Here is a 25757-nt window from a genome sequence, read left to right as displayed (position 1 = left end):
AACCCAGGTCCGTGGTGCAGTGAAGCAGGAGTGCTAACCACTGTGCCGCCCCACGGGCTGTTATGATATACGTGAGTGTTTAGCCCGTTTATTTCCTCTCCTTACTGCGGAGAAGTGACATCCTTCCCTAGATTTTCTAGTTCAGTTTCACTGGATGATGGCAAAAAGTCAGACTGGAGAATTTTCCAACCAGTGACGCAACAATCGGCAAATTAAAGTGTTTGGTTAGGTATAATTTGCTGATTGTGTGCTGTCAACATGCACCGGACGTGCGGAGGGGAAATTTTTAGGTCACAGTCAAGAAATCAAAATATAAAGCTTTTAATTTCAGAATACATCAGATTTCCATATCTTAACGGCAGGATTCCTTAACAACATGACTTCAGTCTAACAGTCACACACAAAAAAAAGACCATAGTCAAGGTGGAGTGATACAGCAAATATTTCCTCGGGTACAAATTGGTTCACAATGCATTTAAATTTGCACTAATTCTCTTCATAGGAATGACATTGCACAAATTAGCTTCTCCCAAAGTGCTCAGGAAAACCTCAGAATAACCATAGTTGTGTAATATCACAAAAAAAGGACATTAAATGCATTTATTCGTGATATCACAACAAACTAATATCAATATAGATATCAAACTAAGTACGACAAAGGATACCCAACTCGCAAGCACATTTTCTATGCTGCGACCCTGAATCAAGTTTTCAAACAGTTATAAAGTACTTGCTTAAATAATTGTGTGCAATCTTACATTCATTTATCTTAAATTAAAAATCATTTATATTGCTCAGACAGCATTTTAAAAAAAGCAAACTTTACAGAGCTCGGAAAGCGATTTTTCATTGTTACTAATGGTTCAAGAAACTTAAAAAAAAAACATTATTATTTTGTATACAAACAATTAGTTGGCCACAGGATATTGTTTGCTAATGGGTTCCACACGCATCAAATTGATTTAGGCTAATGAGTTATTCTAAAGAAAGGAGATGATGGGGTGAATTTTTAGAGTTAGCACTCCTGGTGCAAAACAGAGGTATTCTCATTCAATCCACCTACATATGATGTCCTGTCCTTTCCAATTAAAGGATGGAGGTTGAAAAGTACATGAAACACTTAGTGTGAAGCTTATTTAATTCACCCAGTGATCTATGAAAAACTGTAATGCCTGAAAGTGCATAAGTAAAAATATGCAGATCTGTGATGCAGGTCTGTCACCATCCTCACATCAGTCTGTAGGGGCATCGGTTCCAAAGTAACGATCGCCAAAGTTACCTGAAATTAGAAAAATGCGCTACATCACATCACCTCAAATTGAAACTCCTATTACAACATGAATATCAACTGAAAGGGGCATTGAATAGCCGGATATCAAAGGAGTCTCAACACTACGGCGACATATAAACAATCAATGGTGGGATAGCTGTCCGAAGTGGTGTAATTGAAATAATTTGGCATTAATAACTTTGAAGTAGGCAAATGTAGTAATGAGCATCAGCAGCTTTAAAGCAATAGTTATTAGAGCCCTTTCTCAGAATGCTGGTGTAGGAAAGTAACAATCACAAAGTTAATGACCCTCACAGGATGGCTAAGCAAAAGTCTGATAAGAAGTGGGCAGCACGGTAGCACAGTGGTTAGCACAGTTGTTTCACAGCTCCAGGGTCCCAGGTTCGATTCCCGGCTTGGGTCACTGTGCGGAGTGGGTACGTTCTCCCCGTATCTGCGTGGGTTTCCTCCAGGTGCTCAGGTTTCCTCCCACAGTCCAAAGATGTGCAGGTTATGTGGATTGGCCATGCTAAATTTCCCTTAGTGTTCAAAGTAAGGTTACGGGGATAGGGTGGAGGCATGGGCTTTAGTAGGGCTCTCTTTCCAAGGCAGGTGCAGACTCGATGGGCCGAATGGCCTCCTTCTGCACTGTAAAATCTTTGATAAGAAGCAGACTTCAGCATTTGGTTAGTTAAGATACAGCTGCAATAAGTATAATGCTGCTTATTATGATTTATAGTGAAAGGGTGCTTACCAAAAGATATAAAGATGTTCCACAGCTATATCTCTCAAATATGCTTCTGAATAAAGTCTCAGTTCCTGCAACTTACGGACTTGAGTAGTTTCAATCTTTGACCAGAACAATTTGGCGTAATCGGCAGGATCCTCACAATATAGGGACACTGGAACCGGATCGAATGCTGACAGCAGAGGATCGGTGAGAATGTTAATTTATCACTAATTAGATAGGGTGGTCAGCATTTGAAATTTGAAATGGGAAGCCGGTAGGGCCGGTTTGAGGATCTGAACCAACATACAAGGCTGGGAATTTAAAAAAATTTGTTCATGGGATATGGGTGTCGCTGGCTGAGCCAGCATTTATTGTCCATCCTTAATGGCATTTAAGAGTCAACCACATAGGTGAAATGGCAGCACAGTGGTGGTATAATAGCGCCGAGGACTCGGGTTCGATCGTAGCCCAGGTCACTCCGTGTGGAGTTTGCACATAATAATAATCTTTCTTGTCACAAGTAGATTTACATTAACACTGTAATTAAGTTACTGTGAAAAGCACCTAGTCGCCCATTCCGGCGCCTGTTCGGGTACACAGGAGAATTCAGAATGTCCAAGTTACCTAATAGCACGTCTTTCGGGACTTTCGCGAGGAAACCGGAGCGTCTGGAGGAAACCCACGTAGACACAAAGAGAACGTGCAGACTCCGCACAGACAGTGACCCAAGCCGGGAATTGAACCTGGGACCCTGGTGCTGAGAAGCCATAGTGCTAACCACTATGCTACTGTGCTGCGAGGGTCTCACCCACAACCCCAAGATGTGCAGGGTATCTGGATTGGCAACACTAAATTGCCTATTAATTGGAAAAATTTATTTTAAAAAGTCAACCACATTACTGTGGATCTGGAGTCACATGTCGGTCAGACCAGGTAAGGATGACAGATTTCTTCCCCTAAAGAACATTAGTGACCCAGATTGGTTTTTAAGACAATTAACTTTTATTGAATTCAAATTTCACCACGTGCCAAGGTGGGATTTGAATCTGGGTCCTCAGAGAATAACTCTGGGTTACTAGTCCAGCGACAACACCACTACTCTACTGCCTCGGAGTGCAGTAAAGAGACAGAATGAGCAAAGTAGTTAAGAAATGAAAAGGCAATGAGCCTTTTCGCTTGTGGAGCAGATTACCATGCTCAGAAAGTTGATGGGATTTTGAAAAATTTATAGAAATAAATTGGGAGACGGAGAATTTGAGAAAGAATTTCCAGCAGAAAGATCAGGAGGTAGATGGTTTAGAGAGGCAGGTTCATACGTTAGGGTTAGGAGCTGAGCAGTCAGCTACAGTATAGCAACAGCAGCGTATATCCAGTTTTCATGCAGGAGCTGTCTTGCAAGTACCTCACAGAAAGTAACGAGACACATGAGAGGTGCTCACAGGAACTGTCTGATGCCAGAGGATCTTTAAAAAGAAGCTGTATCACATAGAAGCTGGTCACCCGCTGTGTAAGTTTCAGATAGTGGAGTTAAAAGGGTAATTGGGAAATGAGCAGCTGGTGGAAGCGGTAGTTACAGGAGGCGAGCTCCCTTTTCAGCGAGATGACTCACACTAGCTGCTTGTGTGCCTAAGCAAGTCTTAAAACAACCCGTTTCTCTAAATCCCACCTAGTAAGGTTAAGATAATTAGGAGAAAGTAAGAAATTAATTCATAGCCCACAGTATAGTTCAGGTGCTGTGTGAAAAGACAACAAAAAGAAATAACTTGTGAGGTTCTGTGTATTTTGCTGAAGTATAAATCCTTTTCCCGTCTGAATGTGATTCCTTGTGTGTCTGTAAGTGCTGTTTTTGTGTCTGTAGTCTTGCCGTTGTATGTTGCTTTAAGATATTTTCCTCACTTGTTTAATGTGTGTGTCACGTATTTCAAGAGGTGCATTGAATTGTAAGTGTGAATGTGATCACTGCTTGTGCCTAATTATTTAATAAAATTGTGAGTTAGCAGTGTTCTGTCCTAAGGGGCAGCAGGGTAGCATGGTGGTTAGCATAAATGCTTCACAGCTCCAGGGTCCCAGGTTCGATTCCCGGCTGGGTCACTGTCTGTGCGGAGTCTGCACGTCCTCCCCGTGTGTGCGTGGGTTTCCTCCGGGTGCTCCGGTTTCCTCCCACAGTCCAAAGATGTGCGGGTTAGGCGGATTGGCCATGCTAAATTGCCCGTAGTGTCCTAAAAAGTAAGGTTAAGGGGGGGGTTGTTGGGTTACGGGTATAGGGTGGATACGTGGGTTTGAGTAGGGTGATCATTGCTCGGCACAACATCGAGGGCCGAAGGGCCTGTTCTGTGTTGTACTGTTCTATGTTCTAAGAACCTATCGCTGGGAGAGAATGCTGAGAATAGCTGTATGTAATTTAACAGCTGTGAGAATCTGTGCGTTCCTTTTGTTTAACGCGGATGTTCACAGAATTGTTTTTTATCATTGGTATGGGCTATATATGTCAATGTTTTATTAAGTTAATCTTGTCTTGAGTTTTAATTATAAGCATTTCTGAAGTTTAAAGCAAGTATTGCTGGAGCGCTGACGTAATTCATTTTGGTTATCATTGTTTTAAAGCCCATGCTTTATTTCTCTGTTTGAGTGCTGATAATGTTGGTGTGCTTCAAGCTTTAATGCTTTTCTGACTGGCATTGTGATTTCCTGATAGAGGGTTCAGTGATTTAAGTCAAAAAGCTAACAAAAGGGAAATATAATTAAATGAAGTTTCTTTTTCAGGTCATGACCTGGGAATCATGCTAACTGGCCAGATCCAGAATTCCAGGATATTGGTGTTACACATGTGGGAATTCTAGACTGGATACAAAATCACACATGAGAGAATGAGTTGGTTTTAGTTGGATAGGGTTGATTGGGATTTGTGATCTTTGAAAGGATTATGAAAAATCCTGCACTGGGCTGATCTTGGGTTAAAAACTTTGTGTACGGCTTAAAGAATTGTTGCTGACGCAATTATCGCAATGAGGAAGGAAATGTTTGAGATTGGATTCTGCAAAAAACTTTATAGAAAGAAGGGAATATTACAATTGTTTTCAGAGTAAATTAGTGCATGGGGGGCGGGGGGGGGGGGGGGGGGGGGGGGGGGATAAATAGCAGTGAGTATGGCTGGTAATTCCAGTGTACTAAAAAGCGGAGTATCCATTCAGTGTTTCCAGTGTACTAAAAAGCGGTGTGTTCATTCAGCATTTCCAGTGTACTAAAAATCGGTGAGTCCATTCAGCATTTCCAGTGTACTAAAAAGCAGTGAGTCCATTCAGTGTTTCCAGTATACTAAAAAGCAGTGAGTCCATTCAGTGTTTCCAGTGTACTAAAAAGCAGTGAGTCCATTCAGTGTTTCCAGTGTACTAAAAAGCAGTGAGTCCATTCAGTGTTTCCAGTATACTAAAAAGCAGTGAGTCCATTCAGCATTTCCAGTGTACTAAAAAGCAGTGAGTCCATTCAGTGTTTCCAGTATACTAAAAAGCAGTGAGTCCATTCAGTGTTTCCAGTGTACTAAAAAGCAGTGAGTCCATTCAGTGTTTCCAGTGTACTAAAAAGCAGTGAGTCCATTCAGTGTTTCCAGTATACTAAAAAGCAGTGAGTCCATTCAGTGTTTCCAGTATACTAAAAAGCGGTGTGTCCATTCAGTGTTTCCAGTATACTAAAAAGCAGTGAGTCCATTCAGTGTTTCCAGTGTACTAAAAAGCAGTGAGTCCATTCAGTGTTTCCAGTATACTAAAAAGCAGTGAGTCCATTCAGTGTTTCCAGTGTACTAAAAAGCAGTGAGTCCATTCAGTGTTTCCAGTGTACTAAAAAGCAGTGAGTCCGTTCAGTGTTTCCAGTGTACTAAAAAGCGGTGTGTCCATTCAGTGTTTCCAGTGTACTAAAAAGCAGTGAGTCCATTCAGCATTTCCAGTGTACTAAAAAGCGGTGTGTCCATTCAGTGTTTCCAGTATACTAAAAAGCGGTGTGTCCATTCAGCATTTCCAGTGTACTAAAAAGCGGTGTGTCCATTCAGTGTTTCCAGTGTACTAAAAAGCAGTGAGTCCATTCAGTGTTTCCAGTATACTAAAAAGCGGTGAGTCCATTCAGCATTTCCAGTGTACTAAAAAGCGGTGTGTCCATTCAGCATTTCCAGTGTACTAAAAAGCGGTGTGTCCATTCAGTGTTTCCAGTGTACTAAAAAGCGGTGTGTCTATTCAGTGCTTCTGGTGTACTAAAAAGCGGTGTGTCCATTCAGTGTTTCCAGTGTACTAAAAAGCGGTGTGTCTATTCAGTGCTTCTGGTGTACTAAAAAGCGGTGTGTCCATTCAGCATTTCCAGTGTACTAAAAAGCGGTGTGTCCATTCAGCATTTCCAGTGTACTAAAAAGCGGTGTGTCCATTCAGTGTTTCCAGTATACTAAAAAGCAGTGTGTCCATTCAGCATTTCCAGTATACTAAAAAGCAGTGAGTCCATTCAGCGTTTCCAGTATACTAAAAAGCAGTGAGTCCATTCAGTGTTTCCAGTATACTAAAAAGCGGTGTGTCCATTCAGTGTTTCCAGTGTACTAAAAAGCGGTGTGTCCATTCAGCATTTCCAGTGTACTAAAAAGCGGTGTGTCCATTCAGTGTTTCCAGTGTACTAAAAAGCGGTGTGTCCATTCAGTGTTTCCAGTGTACTAAAAAGCGGAGTATCCATTCAGTGTTTCCAGTGTACTAAAAAGCGGTGTGTCCATTCAGCATTTCCAGTGTACTAAAAAGCGGTGTGTCCATTCAGTGTTTCCAGTGTACTAAAAAGCGGTGAGTCCATTCAGTGCTTCTGCTGTACTAAAAAGCAGTGAGTCCATTCAGTGCTTCTGCTGTACTAAAAAGCGGTGTGTCCATTCAGCATTTCCAGTGTACTAAAAAGCGGAGTATCCATTCAGTGTTTCCAGTGTACTAAAAAGCGGTGTGTCCATTCAGCATTTCCAGTGTACTAAAAAGCGGTGTGTCAATTCAGTGTTTCCAGTGTACTAAAAAGCGGTGAGTCCATTCAGTGCTTCTGCTGTACTAAAAAGCGGTGTGTCCATTCAGCATTTCCAGTGTACTAAAAAGCGGAGTATCCATTCAGTGTTTCCAGTGTACTAAAAAGCGGTGAGTCCATTCAGTGCTTCTGCTGTACTAAAAAGCGGTGTGTCCATTCAGCATTTCCAGTGTACTAAAAAGCGGAGTATCCATTCAGTGTTTCCAGTGTACTAAAAAGCAGTGTGTCCATTCAGTGTTTCCAGTGTACTAAAAAGCAGTGAGTCCATTCAGTGCTTCTGCTGTACTAAAAAGCGGTGTGTCCATTCAGCATTTCCAGTGTACTAAAAAGCGGAGTATCCATTCAGTGTTTCCAGTGTACTAAAAAGCGGTGAGTCCATTCAGTGTTTCCAGTGTACTAAAAAGCAGTGAGTCCATTCAGTGTTTCCAGCGTACTAAAAAGCAGTGAGTCCATTCAGTGTTTCCAGTATACTAAAAAGCGGTGAGCCTGTTCAGTGTTTCCAGTGTACTAAAAAGCAGTGAGTCTGTTCAGTGTTTCCAGTATACTAAAAAGCGGTGTGTCCATTCAGTGTTTCCAGTATACTAAAAAGCAGTGAGTCCATTCAGTGCTTCTGATGTACTAAAAAGCAGTGAGCCTGTTCAGTGTTTCCAGTATACTAAAAAGCGGTGAGTCCATTCAGTGCTTCCAATATACTAAAAAGCGGTGTGTCCATTCAGCGTTTCCAGTGTACTAAAAAGCGGTGTGTCCATTCAGTGTTTCCAGTATACTAAAAAGCAGTGAGTCCATTCAGTGTTTCCAGTATACTAAAAAGCGGTGTGTCCATTCAGCGTTTCCAGTGTACTAAAAAGCAGTGGGTCCATTCAGTGTTTCCAGTGTACTAAAAAGCGGTGAGCCTGTTCAGCGTTTCCAGTGTACTAAAAAGCGGTGAGTCTGTTCAGTGTTTCCAGTGTACTAAAAAGCGGTGAGTCTGTTCAGTGTTTCCAGTATACTAAAAAGCAGTGGGTCCATTCGGCATTTCCAGTATACTAAAAAGCGGTGAGCCTGTTCAGTGTTTCCAGTATACTAAAAAGCGGTGAGTCTGTTCAGTGTTTCCAGTGTACTAAAAAGCAGTGAGCCCGTTCAGTGTTTCCAGTATACTAAAAAGCAGTGAGTCTGTTCAGTGTTTCCGGTATACTAAGAAGCAGTGAATCTGTTCAGTGTTTCCAGTATACTAAAAAGCGGTGAGCCTGTTCAGTGTTTCCAGTATACTAAAAAGCAGCGAGTCCGTTCAGTGTTTCCAGTGTACTAAAAAGCAGCGAGTCCGTTCAGTGTTTCCAGCGTACTAAAAAGCGGTGAGCCCGTTCAGTGTTTCCAGTGTACTAAAAAGCAGTGAGTCCGTTCAGTGTTTCCAGTATACTAAAAAGCGGTGGGTCCATTCAGTGTTTCCAGTATACTAAAAAGCGGTGAGTCTGTTCAGTGTTTCCAGTATACTAAAAAGCAGTGAGTCCGTTCAGTGTTTCCAGTGTACTAAAAAGCAGCGAGTCCGTTCAGTGTTTCCAGTGTACTAAAAAGCAGCGAGTCCATTCAGTGCTTCTGGTGTACTAAAAAGCGATGAGTCCATTCAGTGTTTCCAGTATACTAAAAAGCAGTGTGTCCATTCAGTGTTTCCAGTGTACTAAAAAGCAGTGAGTCCATTCAGTGTTTCCAGTATACTAAAAAGCAGCGAGTCCATTCAGTGTTTCCAGTGTACTAAAAAGCAGTGTGTCCATTCAGTGTTTCCAGTGTACTAAAAAGCAGTGAGTCCATTCAGTGTTTCCAGTATACTAAAAAGCGGTGAGTCCGTTCAGTGTTTCCAGTATACTAAAAAGCAGTGAGTCCGTTCAGTGTTTCCAGTGTACTAAAAAGCAGCGAGTCCATTCAGTGTTTCCAGTATACTAAAAAGCAGTGAGCCCGTTCAGTGTTTCCAGTGTACTAAAAAGCAGTGAGCCCGTTCAGTGTTTCCAGTGTACTAAAAAGCAGCGTGTCCGACCAATGTTTCTGGTGTCCTAAAAATTCAATTCTGTAGAAGGATTATTGTGATTCAAAACGTTAACTCTTGTTCCGCTCCACAAGTACTGCCAGGCCTACTGAGTTTATCCAGCATTTTCTGTTTTTGTTTCAGATTTCCAGCATCTGCAGCATTTTGCTTTCATTGCAGGTAAAGAGGGTAACCTGGCAGAACCCCAATCAGTTAAATATATTTTTTTTAAAAAACATTAGTTGGGCAGATGGTAATGAAAATGTTGCACGTTAAGATAATCACAAAAACACAATGAGGCGACAGATTAGGAATCTGTCACAAACATAGTGGCAATTACTTAGCAATCCATTCTTTATTTTGCCCCAGAGTTTCTTTTTCTCATAATTAGTTGAATAGTCTTGGCAAGTAAAGATCACAATCACACTGGCACCAAACTACAACCACAGGGGTGACGTGTTTAACCTAGCTCTAATGGCATGCTGCTGAGAATTCAGAATGCACAAAAGGGAACCTGGGAAGCAGCTTTTATTTGTGGATTAATAAGATCAAGTATACAATCAAGCCCAAGATCAGGTGCAATGCCCATCCTTGTCAGCTTGTATCTTGTATAACTCTCTCGTGGAGACCATGAATTGGATTTGAATCGGAATTGGTCTTTGGAGAAAGCAAGGAGGGGTGCATTGATGGCATCACGGTAGCATAGTGGTTAGCACTTTTGCTTCACGGCTCCAGGGTCCCAGGTTCGATTCTCGGCTTGAGTCACCATCTGTGTGGAGTGTGCACGTACTCCCCGTGTGTGCGTGGGTTTCCTCCGGGTGCTCCGGTTTCCTCCCACAGTCCAAAGATGTGCAGGTTAGGTGGATTGGCCATGATAAATTGCCCTTTGTGTCCAAAAAGGTTTGGTGGGGTTACTGGGTTACGTGGATGGGATGGAGGTGCGGGCTTGGGTAGGGTGCTCTTTCCAAGGGCCGGTGCAGATTCGATGGGCCGAATGGCCTCCTTCTGCACTGTAAATTCTATGATTCTATGACTTTGTAGCTTTGAGAAGGGAATAAAATTACTTTAACTCACAATGAAGTATAACTTTAGTTACATTAACATGTCAGAGAAATCTATTTGAAAATTGGAAACAAAAACCCCCGAAAAAACCATTAGGAAACAATGGGGACTACTTAAAAATATAGGGCTGAGGTTTTGCGGCATGAATGACAGCAAAGCTGTTAGCATTTAATTTACTCCCCTGAAGTCTTCACATGCGCAGCTAATCACAGAAATCCAGATGTGCTGCCAATGATTCTACAGTTCGAGATAAGAGTGCGCTGCTGAAGTTACCCCCAGACTGCAACCAGTGGAAATCACTGAAGTGTTGACAACTCGCTCTTTTATGCTATCAATCTCATGTGAAAACGTTACACCTTATTGAATGAGATGCACCTTTTTTTAATGGTGTACTTAGTTCCTAATTATGCTGAACAGCCTTACTACCCATGAAATGTTCTATTGGTAGAATGTCAAATTTCTCCTCATGATAAAAAGTTCCCATACTTTAAAGAGGTTTATATTTCAGCTTCTACATTCTGGATGTATGACCTAAACATTTCTTGCAATCTCTGCAAAATATTTAATTAAAAAATGAAAGATTCTGTGCACTTTACTGCCTGATTTGCTGTCTGTGAGAATATTTCAATGCGATTGGCTGCTTACTCTGCCTGTTCACATCAATGTTGCTGGATGCCTGGAGATTCCTTTGCCTCTGTGCCAGAATCAAATTTATGTTGGGAAGGGGGAAAACCATGCAACAGAGATTGCTCCATCTTTCTGGACTATTTCCTTATCAATCAGTGAACACCATTCCTTTTTGGCTGCCCATAAAATCTGGGCCAAAATGTTATGTACATTTACTAAAAGTAGAGCAATTTGGCAATGTGGGTGGTACAGGCGAAGTAGAAAATGCAGTAAATATGATTGTGAGGGAATAGGAGATTGGAAATTTAATGCTAATCCATTGCAGACTTTTTAATGCTTGAAGCCGGACAATGGGCGGGATTCTCCCGTACCCGGCAGGGTGGGGGGTCCCGGCGGGACGGAGTGGCGTGAACCACTCCGGCATCGGCCCGCCCCAAAGGTGCGGAATCCGCAGCACGTTTAGGGGCTAGGCCGGCGCTGGAGTGGAAGGCCTTTGGCGCCGTGCCAACCGGGGCCGAAGGGACTCCGCTGGCCGGCGCGATTCCGCGCATGCGCGGGAGCGTCAGCTGACATCATCCCTGTGCATGTGCAGGGGGGGGTTCACCTACATGTCGGCCATCGCGGAGGCAGACACGGCCGATGCGTCGGAAAAGAATGCCCCCACGGCACAGGCCCGCCCACGGTTCGGTGGGCCCCGATCGCGGGCCAGGCCACCGTGGGGGCACCCCCCCCCCCGGGCCAGATCGCCCCGCACCCCCCCCAGGACCCCACCCACGCTGCCAGGTCCCGCAGTAAGGGACCTAGTCTAATCTACACCGGTAGAACTGGCAAAGAACCAGCGGGACTTCGGCCCATCGCGGGCCGGAGAATCACCGGGGTGGGGGGCGCTGCGAGCGGCCGCTGACCGAAGCGGCGCGATTCCCGCCCCCGCCATATCTCCGGTGCCGGAGAATTCGGCGGACGGCGGGGTCGGAGAATCCCGCCCAGTATATTTTAAATTCAAAAATCAACATAAATAAGAAACCATTTGACTTGCAGAACATATCTGACTGGTGAAGTTCACGTTTGAATAGGAATGCATACACGTTATATTACTCTCTGTGCTGATGTTTGGGCAGACATTGGGAAACAGATTTCCCAATCAGAAACAATATCCTACAATGGCTGGAAACATTCATAGGAAACATATTTACCTGCTCTTTTTTATTACTTATGGGGATCATAGAAAGAGTTTTGCGTTCAAATACTTGCCTATGCCAGGGATGATGTGGAACAAATCATTGACTTTTTTGTCTACAGCGGTAGTGATAATGTTTACTTGTGGAAAGGCGTATGCCACCGAGTGTACCCCCATCTCTGCCATCAGCAGGGAGATGAGAAAGATCTTATCCTCTTGTACATCATGGTCCTGTGAAGGAACACCAGTTAGACAGAGTAAACCTTTCTGCCTCATTTTAAAACTGCAATCTGCAAAATTGGTTAAAACATTTAGGGTGGAATTTAACGGAATCATTTCTAAGTCCATTTGTGGCAGGTGTTGCTGCTCTGCCGGTGAGTTCCCCACCACTATTAAACGACACTTAGTCACTTTTTTGGGCCCTGGGGAGTTTCTCACCGGTTTAGCTCACACTTAGAATTTTTTTCAGCATTGGAGAGATGAACTCTGGGATTGAGCCGCCATTTTGAAAAGGAACTCTGATCGCAAAGTGAGCTTGTGGGTCCCGCACACCCCCATCCATAGGTAATGTCACCCACCCCACACATATGGGCGTTACCACCCCCCCCCCCCCCCCCCCCCTGAGGGCACCCTGCTATGGAGTCCCTGGAGGGCCCCCTCTTCAGGCTCCCCAAGCTTTAGCCATTTGAAGGACATTTGCATGTGCAGTGCAGGTTAATCGCAAAAATCGCAAACTTCAAATCATGCACATCTTCAATTAATGCCACAAAAGAGAAAGGGCGGGATTCTCCGACCCCGCGCTGGATCAGAGAATCGCCGGCGGGCCGCACGAATCGCGCCACGCCGCCCCGCGCCAGCACGTGATTCTTTGCAGAGCAGAGAATCAGCGCCATTGGCGCTGGCGTGGTTGGCATGGCGCCGGTTGCGGGCCACTCTACGTGGCCAGTCCACCGATTCTCCGGCCCGAATGGGCCGAGCGGCCGTAAGAAAAGAGCCGAGCTGCATTCAATTGGAAGCAAATGTTTAAGTTGTTTGGATGGCATGGGTCGATTAATTCAATCAATTATACATCCCATTTGTAGAGGCACTCGAGTCTTCAATTTAAATAAATGTCCCATTAAAGCGCCATCTGAAGCAATGAATTACACTGTTCAAAAGGTTAGATCACTTAAACAAAGAAGATTTCTAATCCAAAAATCTAGACAGCATAAAAGTGTTTGTCATCAAATTTAATAATTTTCACTTTTTAACAATCCAGGCAATTGCTTGTGGATATGGGCAGAATTTAATGCCCTCCCCAGTGGCCAGTTTGGTGGTGAGGGGAGACATACGTTCAGGTGGGAGGGTGGAAGGTGGGGACTCTGCCACCTTCCCACCCCATCCCGATTAAGTCCATGGCATTGACCGGCGGCTCACAGTGGGCAGGAGCACTTCCCTCAGGGTCCTGGAGTCTGGGAAGGTGCACTGCTGTCCAGCTAAGCGCCGGAGTGCTTGGTGGGCCTTCCCTAAAATTGTCAAAGTGGGGCCTTGGGCACTCCAGCCAGCAGACAAGATATGTCTCCTCTATTAAATCCAGCCCCATGTCCAGTGATCAGCACCACCTGCCTCATAATACAAAAGGAATTTACATCTCTGGGTGTGTTGATGCTAGTCATCGTTAGTCTGTGGCTATCAAAAGCAAATTACATTTAAACTTTGCAAAATTGCCTGCAAGATAAAACTGAGCCAGGTTTAAATGTACAGACACCAGGAATCAATTTTGCCAAATTATGTGCACCGCTGCTCCGTGTCGACAAAAGGTTTAGGGTAATGACAACGGACTGGCGACCCAATGTCATCATGTCAGTTTCTACTAATATGCAAGGTGCTGAAATCAGCAGCCTGTTCACCATTTTGAAAATTTTCATTAACAAGCTGTTAAACATGTGAACAACCCCATGATATATAGCTTTTCAGTGCCTCCTGCATTTTTGGACTTCAGATATAAAAAGTATTTGGGGCACTTTTACACCAGCCATAAAAGGGTTGCATTAAGAGTGGTAAAAAGGTCTGCAACCAGGACCATGGTTGGCCGTACCAACAGATTCTGGGCTCTTTACTGACAATTTTTATTGTTGTTGTGCCTTCAAATGAATAATAAAGACTGCTTGGAGACCAGGAATCTTTATAATTCTTGCCGTGACTGTGGTATTACCCACCTGTCACATGCCATCCCAGCCTAGAGTGTCGATTTGAGCCTTCCATTGCACAACAATTTCTCAGAACCCACAAATTATGTATTCACACCAAGGAGTGATTCATATTCCTCGATGTACGTAGCTGCAACTCAAGGCCACAAGAGTTGGCTATATTGTGGCATCTAAAAATAGGCATGAGAAACATTGATAGTAACTGCAAGGTTTGGAAGGGAGCAAAGTGAAAGGTTCGTGGTCAGGAAGCAAGCTTCCTTTGCACGTAGAATTGGCCTCCTTCCTGTTGGGTGGCCACTAATTGGTCAACTGAAGCTTGATTGGATGCACAGAGATGGTGGTGGGGCGAGGGGGAGTGAATGGACCCCGCTGATTCCCTTCCGGTTCCCTCACCCCACGTTTTCCACAATGGTTAATGAATTAAATTGTATAAATAGGTTAAACTATTGAAATATTGGACAGGATTCTATTACTGCGGTGCATTCGGCACCAATCGAGGCACGCTGGGCATGATTCAGATAATCATACTTAAATTAGCCACTGGGCTCTTTTAAATACGCGTGGCCTACCAGAGGCCACATTCTCCTGGCGCCCGGGAGTCACTGGTCGCACTGGCAAGGCTCCAATTAGCACTGGTCTCCACAAGCGGAGACCAGGCATGATGGCCACTCCAGGGGTCTCGGAGGCCACTGGAGCCCCCCCCCCCGCCCGATGGTCAGGGAGAAAGCAAGGCAGTAGCCTGGCACTCCCGCTGGAACCCCGACACCCAGGTTGGCAGTGTCAGGGTGCCAGGTTGTCACTGCCAAAGGCAGGGGCCTGAGGGGGGCCTTGACCATAAATTGGGGGGGGGGAAAGAGAAGGGTCCTGAAAGGGGAGGCGGGGGGGGGGAGAAGACCTCAGCGACATAATAGCGGGGTGCTCTCACTTGGTGTGGGTGGAAGGGGCGGTGGAGGGAATGCCCATGTCTGCTCGGGGTGGCATGTCCTTGGTGGGGGCATGGGGGGCCCTCACTTAGAGATCCGGGCACCCGTTCAAAATGGCGTCCCAATCTCCAAGGAGCCGGTCTCGCTGGCGGGGGTCAGGTTCTCACTGCTGAAATAATTTCTAAGTGTAGGCCAGAACAGAAGAAACTCCCCGAGGCCCAAATAAATGACTAAGTGCAGGTGAATCCAGGTCTGGTTCTCACCCAAAAAAGCCGGTGGGACACATCCCGCCAAACCCACCCAAAACGGCACTAAGGGCTGGATTCTCTGGCTGCATTCGCCCGGCAACCGGAGAATCCCGCCCGAGGTCAATGGAGTTCTCCATTGTACGTGGCTCACGCGATTCGTTCTCGTGGCAGGCAGGGCAGGAGAATCCAGCCCTTAGACATGTTTTGGGTGAATCACGCCCATTATCTCCCACATTTAGGAGGTAGTTTTCCAGAACGTGCCAATAAGGCAAGGCTCTCCTGCTGCTAGCATTTACCTGGAAAAATGTCCCCTAAATTGTGTGTTTCCATAGCTATAAGGTCTTATAAGGAATCAACTCCAAACATTAATGAGGCTAAAGCAGTTTTTGTTGACTGCCAATAGACTTGTTAAGAACCTGGTAAAGTTGGGTCTAAGGGCCTGACAGTATATGACGGAATCATATTTAGCAATATAGCAGTAGAAGATGGCTCACAAATAAAGAGTGGCTGCAATCCGAATTAAAAGATGAAAAATAAAGTGGCTTGAAAGTTATAAGTTCCAAAATAGGATCTGAAATTACCCAGACGTTCAATCTTACCCGTAACACCCGGATTGCCATCAAAGCTGCAGCCCCTGTGGACACTGTACAGTCCATTAAAATGACATGATCCTCACTGATATCCTTTGGCAGTCTCAGGTAATGAAGCTAGAAATTGGGAGAAAGCAATTTTGAGAGCTGGCAATAGCAATTTACAGTCCCTCAAAACAGAGAGATTTAATAGCATGGGTTTATTCAATTCTAATTGTTATGGTAAACCTGATTGCGTACAGTTAGAGCACAAATAAGCAGTGGAAGTGTGTTTTTTTTTTACCTCGGGTTCCCCTGTAATGTGGTTAGTCTGGATCAGGATTTTACCAACTGTCACATCTTTACACACTGCTCGTAAGGCCGGCTCCATGGTCTCTCCTGCTCTTAGAATTGACACTCCTGTTATCTTTAAGGAGGATTAAAAAAAAAAGCAATGACAACAAATAGAAAGACTCTGCTCGTAACACACCACTGTTTAGACCAATGAACTGAGAGCAACCTTGTAGGTTTATTTGCTCTATGAACAATTTTCTACACTACATTGATGAGGTGTTGCCTATGTGAAGTCCAGGATCTGGTCCTGCGGTTGTCCAAATGTGACATTAATTCATGTATCGATATCACACAGCAAATCTACTGAAGCCACACATTACATATATAATTATCATTTAAAAATATTATGCATATCACAGCTATGGAAAGCGACAGGGGTCCTGTTTGTAACAGTATTGACCAAGCATTGTACTTGCTTCATATATTTTTGTTCTCTCACTAAACTATTTTAAGTTGTTAAACATTCAAAAACATTTTTTGCTCTGCACTATACAGTGGATTTGCAGTATCTTCTTAAGGTGCAAGGTGGCCTGGATTTTGATGCATTAATGCTAATTATAACAGAACTCACTGTTTTATTGGATAAAACTGAAACAACTTAGTCAGCAACTTTTCTTTGCAGTTGCTTGGCTCTCAACAGGAATTAAAAAGATAACTTCTGGTTGATAATGACAACTACCATGTTATTAAACTCAAATCACTAAACATACAGTTAATAGGGGCTGTTTAGCACACTGGGCTAAATTGCTGGCTTTGAAAGCAGACCAAGCAGGCCAGCAGCACGGTTCGATTCCCGTACCAGCCTCCCCGGACAGGCGCCGGAATGAAAATGAATGAAATGAAAATCGCTTATTGTCACGAGTAGGCTTCAAATGAAGTTACTGTAAAAAGCCCCTAGTCGCCACATTCCGACGCCTGTTCGGGGAGGCTGTTACGGGAATTGAACCGTGCTGCTGGCTTGCCTTGGTCTGCTTTCAAAGCCAGCGATTTAGCCCTGTGAGCTAAACAGCCCCTAATGTGGCAACTAAGGGCTTTTCGCAGTAACTTCATTGAAGTCTACTCGTGACAATAAGCGATTTTCATTCATTTCATTTCATTAGTGAGCAATATTCATATTCACATAACTCTATTGAAAGACAGATTAATTAGTCTCTGACTTTCAGTTTCTGATAAACTCTAGTCTCCCAGAACTGGCTGCAGCTACAAAAAACTATTTCTCTTCCATTTATCCAATTAAACATAGAGCAGCTATTGATTTCTTATCGAGTTCAGGAACAACTAGCGCGATTCAGCGGAATCAAGTTAAAGTCGGCTGAATGACACGTTTCTCGGCACTAGACCCCGCTACTCAGCAGTTCTTTGCCAGGTTTTTTTATGCCCCGGCAAGGAAGTCCCAATTGAGGCCACTCTTAAGTAATTTCCTTCATTGGCAAGCTTAGCTCGCCAGGAAGAATGGCGACTCGTGGATCGGTGCGCCATTTTTAAAGGCAGACCCGATCTTTCGACCCTCACCCTCTCTGCACCCCCAATGCAGCCTCAGGACCCCCCACTTCACCTAACCTACCTCTTCTGCAGTCCTCAAGCCCCCCCTCACCCCATCTTTTATGGGCAGGGTCCTCGCCTCCGGCCCCAACCACTGGCAACTTAATACCTGGGCACTTTGGCAATGCCAGGATGGCTGGGTTCAGGTGTCAATGGCGAGGTCAGTGAATCCCGGGCCCCGGGTGAATTGGGAGAGCACATATTTAAATGAGCCGAATATACCGGCTTGCTGATACACTGATAAACTGATATAGTTACCCTGCACACAAACTCTATCAAAGTGATGCTACCAAAATGTCATTTTTTGAACACAATCTCACGCAGGTCAATAATCAACCATTTATACATGTCACACATGTCTAATTCTACCACTGGATCTTTTTACAAGGCAACATTATTAAGATAACTAAAACACAGAAAATGCTTACTCTAAATTCATTTGAGACTTTTAAACAATAACATTTTGGGCAGCTGTCATGTGAGAGTACCTTTAAGAAATGGGTGTTTATAAATGGGTGTGTAAATAAATATCTGTAGTGAGAGTACCTTTAAGAAATGAGTGTTTACTACTGCAGTGATGTCAGAGAGTGGGTTGAGCTGGGTTGTCTGTCAGCTTTTTACTTTTGTTTTAGGCTGTTTGCTGCAGGGTGTGTTTTAGTTTCGTTTTCAGAGCTGGATAGCTGCAGTCACAGCCGGAAGGTGTATGAATCTCTCTCTGTAATCTAAAGACGGTAAATCGATCCTGGTGATTTAAAACTAATAACAGTAGTGACTTTAACCTGATGTGATTCTGGTAAAAGGTGTTTTAAGTCGTATGGATGTTAAACGGAAAGCTTACTTAGTGTTATATTCTTTGGGGATTGTATTTGAATTAATGTTTGCTAAGAAGTTCACTGTATGTTTTAAAAAGGTTAACTTGAGTTCATAGAATAAACATTGTTTTGCTTTAAAATATACTTTTCCATTTCTACTGTACCACACCTGTACAGTGGGCAGTGTGCTGCCCATACCACAATCTATTAAAAGTTGTGGGTCAGGTGAACTCCATGATACACTTTGAGGTTCTCTAAACCCTGGCCCATAACACAGCATGGTGACGCAGCGGTTAGCATTGCTGCCTCACGGCGCCAAGGTCCCAGGTTCGATCCCAGCTCTGGGTCACTGTCCGTGTGGAGATTGCACGTTCTCCCTGCGTTTGCATGGGTTTCGCCCCCACAACCCAAAGATGTGCAGGCTAGGCGGATTAGCCATGCTAAATTGGCCCTTAATTGGAAAATATGAATTGGGTACTCTAAATTTATTTTTAAAAACCACTAACATTTCAATTATTAAGAAAGGGTAAAAAATAATTTAAGATTGGCACAGTTTCTGGCTGATTGTTAACATTGTGCTCATGGTAAAATGGCACTCGAGTCAAATGTTGTTCATACTTACTCCTGTGCCATCAAATCTTCTCCCTTCATAGTTCTCTCCTTGCAGTGTCTGGACTGTGCATGTCTGCCACAAAACAATAGGCAACAGTATTCTCATCAGGCAAAGTATGTACACCAATTATACCAGTCTTCTCGCTCATAACACGAATGCACAATTATTCAGAGATCATCAAATCTATATGCACCTCTTGAAAGTTTTAACATCCCAACCCTGCCCACAAAAAAAAGATTGCTGTAGAAAGGTTGTGGGGCAGAGGTGGAAGGCTCCGATTGCCTGGAAGACCCCCAAGTGCCGCTCTGAGTGGTCCCCGTTTTTGGAGACCAGTGTTGAATGGCAACTGGTCAGGCTCTCCTCGGTGAGGCCAGTAGATCCCGGGAGCCAGTTCGATCCGGTTTCGACAGAGTTAAATGAGTTTTTAAAACTCACTTAACTCGGAGAGTTTGGGTCCCACCCATTAAGGGAAGGATCCAAATCGCAACGTCTCGCGAGATCTCGTTAGATCTCGTGAGGATTAATACTGTCGGGAACCCTGGAGAGACCTCACCCAGGATCTACCAGCCACATCCCACCCCGATTCTGTCGGGACGCGGCCGGAAAGCGCACCCTTAGTCAAAGGGGTAGGTTTTAAGAAATGCCTTGCAGGAGGAAAGCAAGGTAGAGAGATGGAGAGAGGTAGAAGCATAGAATCTCTACAGTGCAGAAGGAGGCCAGTTGGCCCATCAAGTCTGCACTGACCCTCTGAAAGAGCACCCCATCTAGGCCCAACCACCGCCCCCCCCCCCCCCCCCCCCCCCGCCCTTTCCGTGTAACCTCACCTAACCTTTGGAGACCTAGGGACAATTTAGCATGGCCAATCTGCCTAATCTGCACATCTTTAAACTGTGGGATGAAACCGGTGCACCCAGTGGGTTGGGAGTGTACTCCAGAGCTTGGAGCCTCAGCAACTGAAGGCATGGTCACCTATGGTAGAGCAAATCTGATTGGAAATGCACAAACGGCAGGTATTAGAGGAGTGCAGGTATCTCAGAGGGTTGCAGGCTTGGTGGCATTACAGAGATAAAGAAGGCAAAGGTATAAAGAGATCCAAAAAGGTGGACGAGAGTTTTAAAAGGCAGCTAGAGAGCGGGAAGGTCGAGTGCTGAAGGGTTTGTTATAAAATTAGTTTTAGGAAGTGCAAAGTAGTTAAAGACAGCAGATTCCCCGCTGGGTCACAGTCTGTGCAGAGTCGGCACGTTCTCCCCCTGTCTGCGTGGGTTTCCGCTGGGTGCTCCGGCTTCCTCCCGCAGTCCAAAGACGTGCAGGTTAGGTGGTTTGGCCATGTAAATTGTCCTTAGTGTCCAAAAAGGTTAGGAGGGATTGCGAGGATAGGGTGGAAGTGAGGTCTTAAGTGTGTTGGTGCAGACTCGATGGGCTGAATGGCCTCCTTCTGCACTGGATATTCTATGTTCTATGTTGTTACGTGCAGGGGCCCGTCAAGCACAGAACACAGACCTCTGGGATTTGGTTTCTGTTTTCAGTTGTTTCAATACTCAAAATGAGATCATTTCAAAGTTTTTATCCTCATTTTGAAACTCGTTCATTGCCTCACGCATCACTTTATCTGAGCGATCTACTGTCTTATGTTACCATATCTTATCATCACTTCTCGAACAACAGATTCGCCTTGCCCTCCATACCCTCCTACAGATGTTTGGAAACAATACTCCTGACCATTGGACATTCTTCCAGCTTCTGCCCTCACATTTTTCTGCACCTTTTGTTCTCTGCACATTTTACCATTTCCCCTCGTGCTATTGTTTTGTTGTCCCTCAATGGAATGCACTCAGGAACATCATATGAAGATTGCCAATGAAATTCTGGAACGATAGTTATTTTAACTACATCGGCTGGTAGACGTGTAAAAAAATAGTATTAAAGTTTATGGGAGCAAGAAGAACAAAGGGATTAGAGTCAGCTCAAGTGGAGAGTAAAAACAGCCAGTTTCTGTGCAGTAATGACCTCAGAAAAAATATATGTTACTAATATACATACCCGAAAAGGCAACAATGAAAGTGTATGCTCTATCAGTAGTCTCATCAACCTCTTTGAATAGAATATAAATTCATCTCGACTTGTGTCTTTATTTCTGAAAAGGAATAAGCTATAGTCACTTCTCTGGTAGTCCAATTGAATAAGTTACGTTTCATTAACAATATCGAATATAAAAAGAGACAATTTCCCATAACACTAGCAGACCAGCCATTTACCAGAGATACTGTTTAAAAAAAAAAGTCCCCAAACTTCATTCATTAACAACTGGCATTTGTGATGTGTCTCTCCTTTTCTGGTCCTACATCACTCTTACTTTATTATCTTTTGCCTCGACACACTACATTTTCTAAGAAAACGTGTTTCACGGTGCATGGTTCGAGATGGTGCATATTTTCGGTGGCGCTGAATCAACTCATGCTGTTATACAAGGCTACTTGTTTGAGGTGACCTCACTGAAGGCACAGCAAATCAAATAGTGACTCAGCTGCTCGATCGTAACATTTTCACTGCAAATTCACATCGTTATCAATGTAATGTATAAAATAGTGAAATCATTTATCACGTACAAAATCAACAGTTGTCTTTAAAATAACAATGATCAATTTTATTTTCGAAGGGGAAGATTCGACCTGGCTAGTGTGATAAATACCACTGTCTATTTGGACTTTTCAAAGACATTCATTAAAGTTCTGCATGAAAGGCTGCTCGTTAAGTTCAAATGAGACAATTCAGAAATTACAGAATGAGTGGACCAGGTGAATGGCTAAAATTGTGGCAGATGAAATTTAATGTAAGCAAGTGTGAGGCTATCCATTTTGGACCAAAAAAGCATAGGGAAGAGTATTTTATAAATTGAAAGAGGTTAGGTACAGTGGATGTTCAAAGAGACTTGAGGATTCAGGTGCATATGTCCTTAAAATGCCAGGAACAAGTGCAGAAAATAATCACAAAGGCGAATGGGATGCTAGCTTTTCTATCTCGAGGATTGGGATATAATGACACTAGGGTTATGCTACATTTGGGGGGGGCGGGGGGGTAGGGGCGGGGGGTAGGGGTGGGGGGGTAGGGGTGTGGGGGGGTAGGGGTGTGGGGTGGGTAGGGGTAGGGGCAGCGACGTGCAGAGGGGGGGGGGGGCGACGGTGTGTTGGCCCCGGGCATCCATTGGATGGGGGCATCAGCAGATCTTCCTCAAGGCTCCCCTTCCTCCCAGCTGCCTTGTCTTTGTTTGAGAGAGAGAGAGGGAGATTGTGGGGACAGACAGAGAGAGAGGCAGAGAGAGGGAGTCCCGTCCGTCCTCTGGTTGAGAGCAGGGCTTTGGTGAGTGTATTGCAATCTGCCTAAACCTAGGAATATTGCCTGGTTAGAATGCAGAGGGAAATGCTGGGATCCCGGGGTGGGAGATGTGTCTGGATTTGTCTATTTCAGCTTCATCCTCTGCGATTTCAGGTCAGTTTCACAACAGGAAAAACGCGCGGAGAGAGAGGGAAAAACTTCTGGCAAAGTTTCTGGGTTCTGTTTTTCGCCGACGTGACCCGTGGCCACGTCGGAGGTAATTCGGCCCATCCGGCACGGAGAATGTCTGTCTGTTAAAAATCAATGACATCCCGCCGGCGCCAGCTGTTTTCAGAGGCTGCCGGCGGGATTTGCACAACGCCGGTTTTTGGCCTCTCTCTCCCCCCCCCAAACAAACGGCGGGTCTCTCTCTCTCCCCCCCCCCCCAAACAAACGCCGGGTCTCTCTCTCTTTCCCCCCCCCCCAACAAACGCCGGGTCTCTCGCTCTCCCCCCCCAACAAACGCCGGGTCTCTCTCTCTCCCCCCCCCCAACAAACGCCGGGACTCTCTCTCCCCCCCCCCACCAACAAACGGCGGGTCTCTCTCTCTTCCCCCCCCCCCCAACAAACGCCGGGTCTCTCTCTCTTCCCCCCCCCCCAACAAACTCCGGGTCTCTCTCTCTCCCCCCCCCCAACAAACGCCCGGTCTCTCTCTCTCCCCCCCCCAACAAACGCCGGGACTCTCTCTCCCCCCCCCACCAACAAACGGCGAGTCTCTCTCTCTTCCCCCCCCCAACAAACGCCGGGTCTCTCTCTCTTCCCCCCCCCCAACAAACTCCGGGTCTCTCTCTCTCTCCCCCCCCCCCAACAAACGCCCGGTCTCTCTCTCTCCCCCCCCCCCCAACAAACGCCGGGTCTCTCTCTCTCCCACCCCCAAAAAAAGGCGGGTCTCCCTCTCCCCCCCCCCCCCCAACAAACCGCGGGTCTCTCTCCCCCCCCCCCCAACAAACGCTGGGTCTCTCTCTTCCCCCCCCCCCCAACAAATGCTGGGTCTCTCTCTCCCCCCCCAACAAATGCCGGGTCTCTCTCTCTCCCCCCCCCAACAAACGCCGGGACTCTCTCTCTCTCCCCCACCCCCCACACCACACAAACGCCGGCACTCTCTCCTCCTCCCCCCCCCCCCTCCCCCCCCCCCCCCCGCACTCGCCCTAGGTCACTGAACGGCATCAACCATCATCAATGGTTGACGCCGTTTTAAAGCTACTCTGTTTTTCGCCGACGTGACCCGTGGCCACGTCGGAGGTAATTCGGCCTATCCGGCACGGAGAATGTCTGTCTGTTAAAAATCAATGACATCCCGCCGGCGCCAGCTGTTTTCAGAGGCTGCCGGCGGGATTTGCACAACGCCGGTTTTTGGCCGCTCGGAGAATTAAAAACCCGGCGGGAGCTGGAATAACGCCGCCGCCGGCCGATTCTCCGACCCTGCGTGGGGTCGGAGAATTTCACCCCATGTTTGACAAGCTTACTAGAATTTTCTGAGGATGCAACTAGCAGAATAGATAAGGGTGAACCAGTGGATGTTGTGTATTTAGATTTTCAGAAATATTTTGATGAAGTGCTACATAAGAGTTTAGTGTGCAAAATTAAAGAACATGGGGCAATATGCTGGCATGGATTAAAAATTGGTTAGTAAACATTAAACATAGAGTAAGAATAAATGGGTGAACCTGCGGAATTCTCTATCACAGAAGGCTGTGAAGGTCAAGTACTGAATATATTTAAGAAGGGAGCAGATATATTTCTAGACTCGGAAAGGCATCAATGGGTATGGGGAGAATGCAGCAGTATGGCTCTGAGATAAAGGATCAGCATGATCATATTGAATGGTGGAACAGGCTCGAAGAGCCATATGGCCTACCCCTGCTCCTATTTTCTATCTTTTGATGTTTCTATATTTTTTGATGGAACATGTCCATAGACATGGGTGAAGAGATGGGTTTGCATGAGTTTCTAACAGAGAGAGAAGTAGAGAAAGAGTTCTAGATAATACACCAAGTTGGTAGAATGATACAGTACCTAATGAACGTGTGCATCCCTTGTACCTGCGGAGTGCTTTTCAGCACACTCAGGGTCTTTGGCAATGGTTGTGCTTGGTGGGCAGATGCCAGGGTTGCCCTGAAGTAATACAGCAAGGAAAACTGTGTTATTGAACGTCATCTCAACAAATAACAAAACTCTCAGATATTAAGTTTGCTTCTTAGATTATGCAAACAGCCAAAAAGCAGCAGGAAGGTTTTAATAGATCAATTTGTGACTTCTGAGTGAATTAAATGTCACACCTTTACTTACAACCAATTCAATTGGTGATAATTTGGATAAAAAAAACACAGAATATACTGGAAGAATAACTAAGAAGCAAACTGAATTACTCAATCAAATATTGTACATTTTAGCCCAATCACTAAAAGCAAAGCTGAAGCTTTTAAAAATGATAGTTGGGGAGGAGGGGAGGAGGGGGGGTTGGGGGGGGTGAGGGGGGGGGGAATAATTTGGTGATGAGTGGAAAGCTGGTGATATCAGATCAGCTTCATGTCAGTTGACTTTCTCGATCCTATTGTGAAAATGAATATTAGGGGAGGGGTTTAAGAGGTGGCCAATGTCATATCGCCCATTTTTTATCAATCCCCAAAGTTAAAACTATTCTCTATGCCTTTAACCGCTTTTTGTCATTTTCTAAAGGTATTTAGACAGCTTCTGTCCTCAGACATGTTCTGAAACATTAACACTGATGTATGAGACAAAGGGATTTAAATTATGTTTCTTAGTCATCTTCTGGAAAACGAAAAGTTAAATACTCCAATGTTATTGGCCCTCTTGCTTTCAAGTGAAGCTAATTGTGAATGTTCCAAAATGACGACCGAAATACTGAACATTATCAGCAAATAAACCTCTGCAAACTTCTCATCATTAGCCTTTACTTTCATGGCCAATCATGTAGGTGTAAACAATGGGCTGGATTTAGTTATTCTGACATGGATCAGGTACTTAAGTGACCAGCGTCAGGCCTTTCCTGGGATTTAGGACCACAGGGGTAGAAATCCTGGCCAATCAGAGGCCAGCAACTCTCCATTGCCCAGAGGCACCACTGGGAGTGAAGGCTGCTACTAGTAACGTACACAGGGATAGGCCTAGAATCAATGAGGTACCAAGGCCACAGGGGAATGGGGACAGAATGGGAGTCGCAAGGAGGGAATCACCAGTCAGGTGAGGCGAGCATGGCATAATGATCTTCAAGTGGCTCGTTT

General features: G+C 45.0%; 1 protein-coding gene across 2 annotated transcripts in view; it reads right to left on the bottom strand.

Annotated features, from left to right (window-relative positions):
• Nucleotides 1-305: 305 nt before the first annotated feature.
• Nucleotides 306-25757, bottom strand: part of LOC119969546 (uridine-cytidine kinase-like 1) — a 134173-nt gene continuing 108721 nt past the window's right edge. For both annotated transcript variants that reach the window (XM_038803299.1, XM_038803298.1), the window contains exons 9-15: nt 24529-24627; nt 21181-21274; nt 19150-19212; nt 16124-16246; nt 15850-15957; nt 11965-12121; nt 306-1279 (exon numbers count right to left, since the gene is read on the bottom strand). In XM_038803299.1, coding sequence (XP_038659227.1) covers nt 1233-1279; nt 11965-12121; nt 15850-15957; nt 16124-16246; nt 19150-19212; nt 21181-21274; nt 24529-24627 — 691 coding nt within the window. In that variant the 3' untranslated portion in view covers nt 306-1232. The remainder of the gene's footprint in view (nt 1280-11964; nt 12122-15849; nt 15958-16123; nt 16247-19149; nt 19213-21180; nt 21275-24528; nt 24628-25757) is intronic.

The sequence above is a fragment of the Scyliorhinus canicula genome, chromosome 7, assembly GCF_902713615.1.
Source record: "Scyliorhinus canicula chromosome 7, sScyCan1.1, whole genome shotgun sequence".
NCBI lineage: Eukaryota > Metazoa > Chordata > Chondrichthyes > Carcharhiniformes > Scyliorhinidae > Scyliorhinus > Scyliorhinus canicula.
This window is presented reverse-complemented; position numbering and strand designations above follow the sequence as displayed.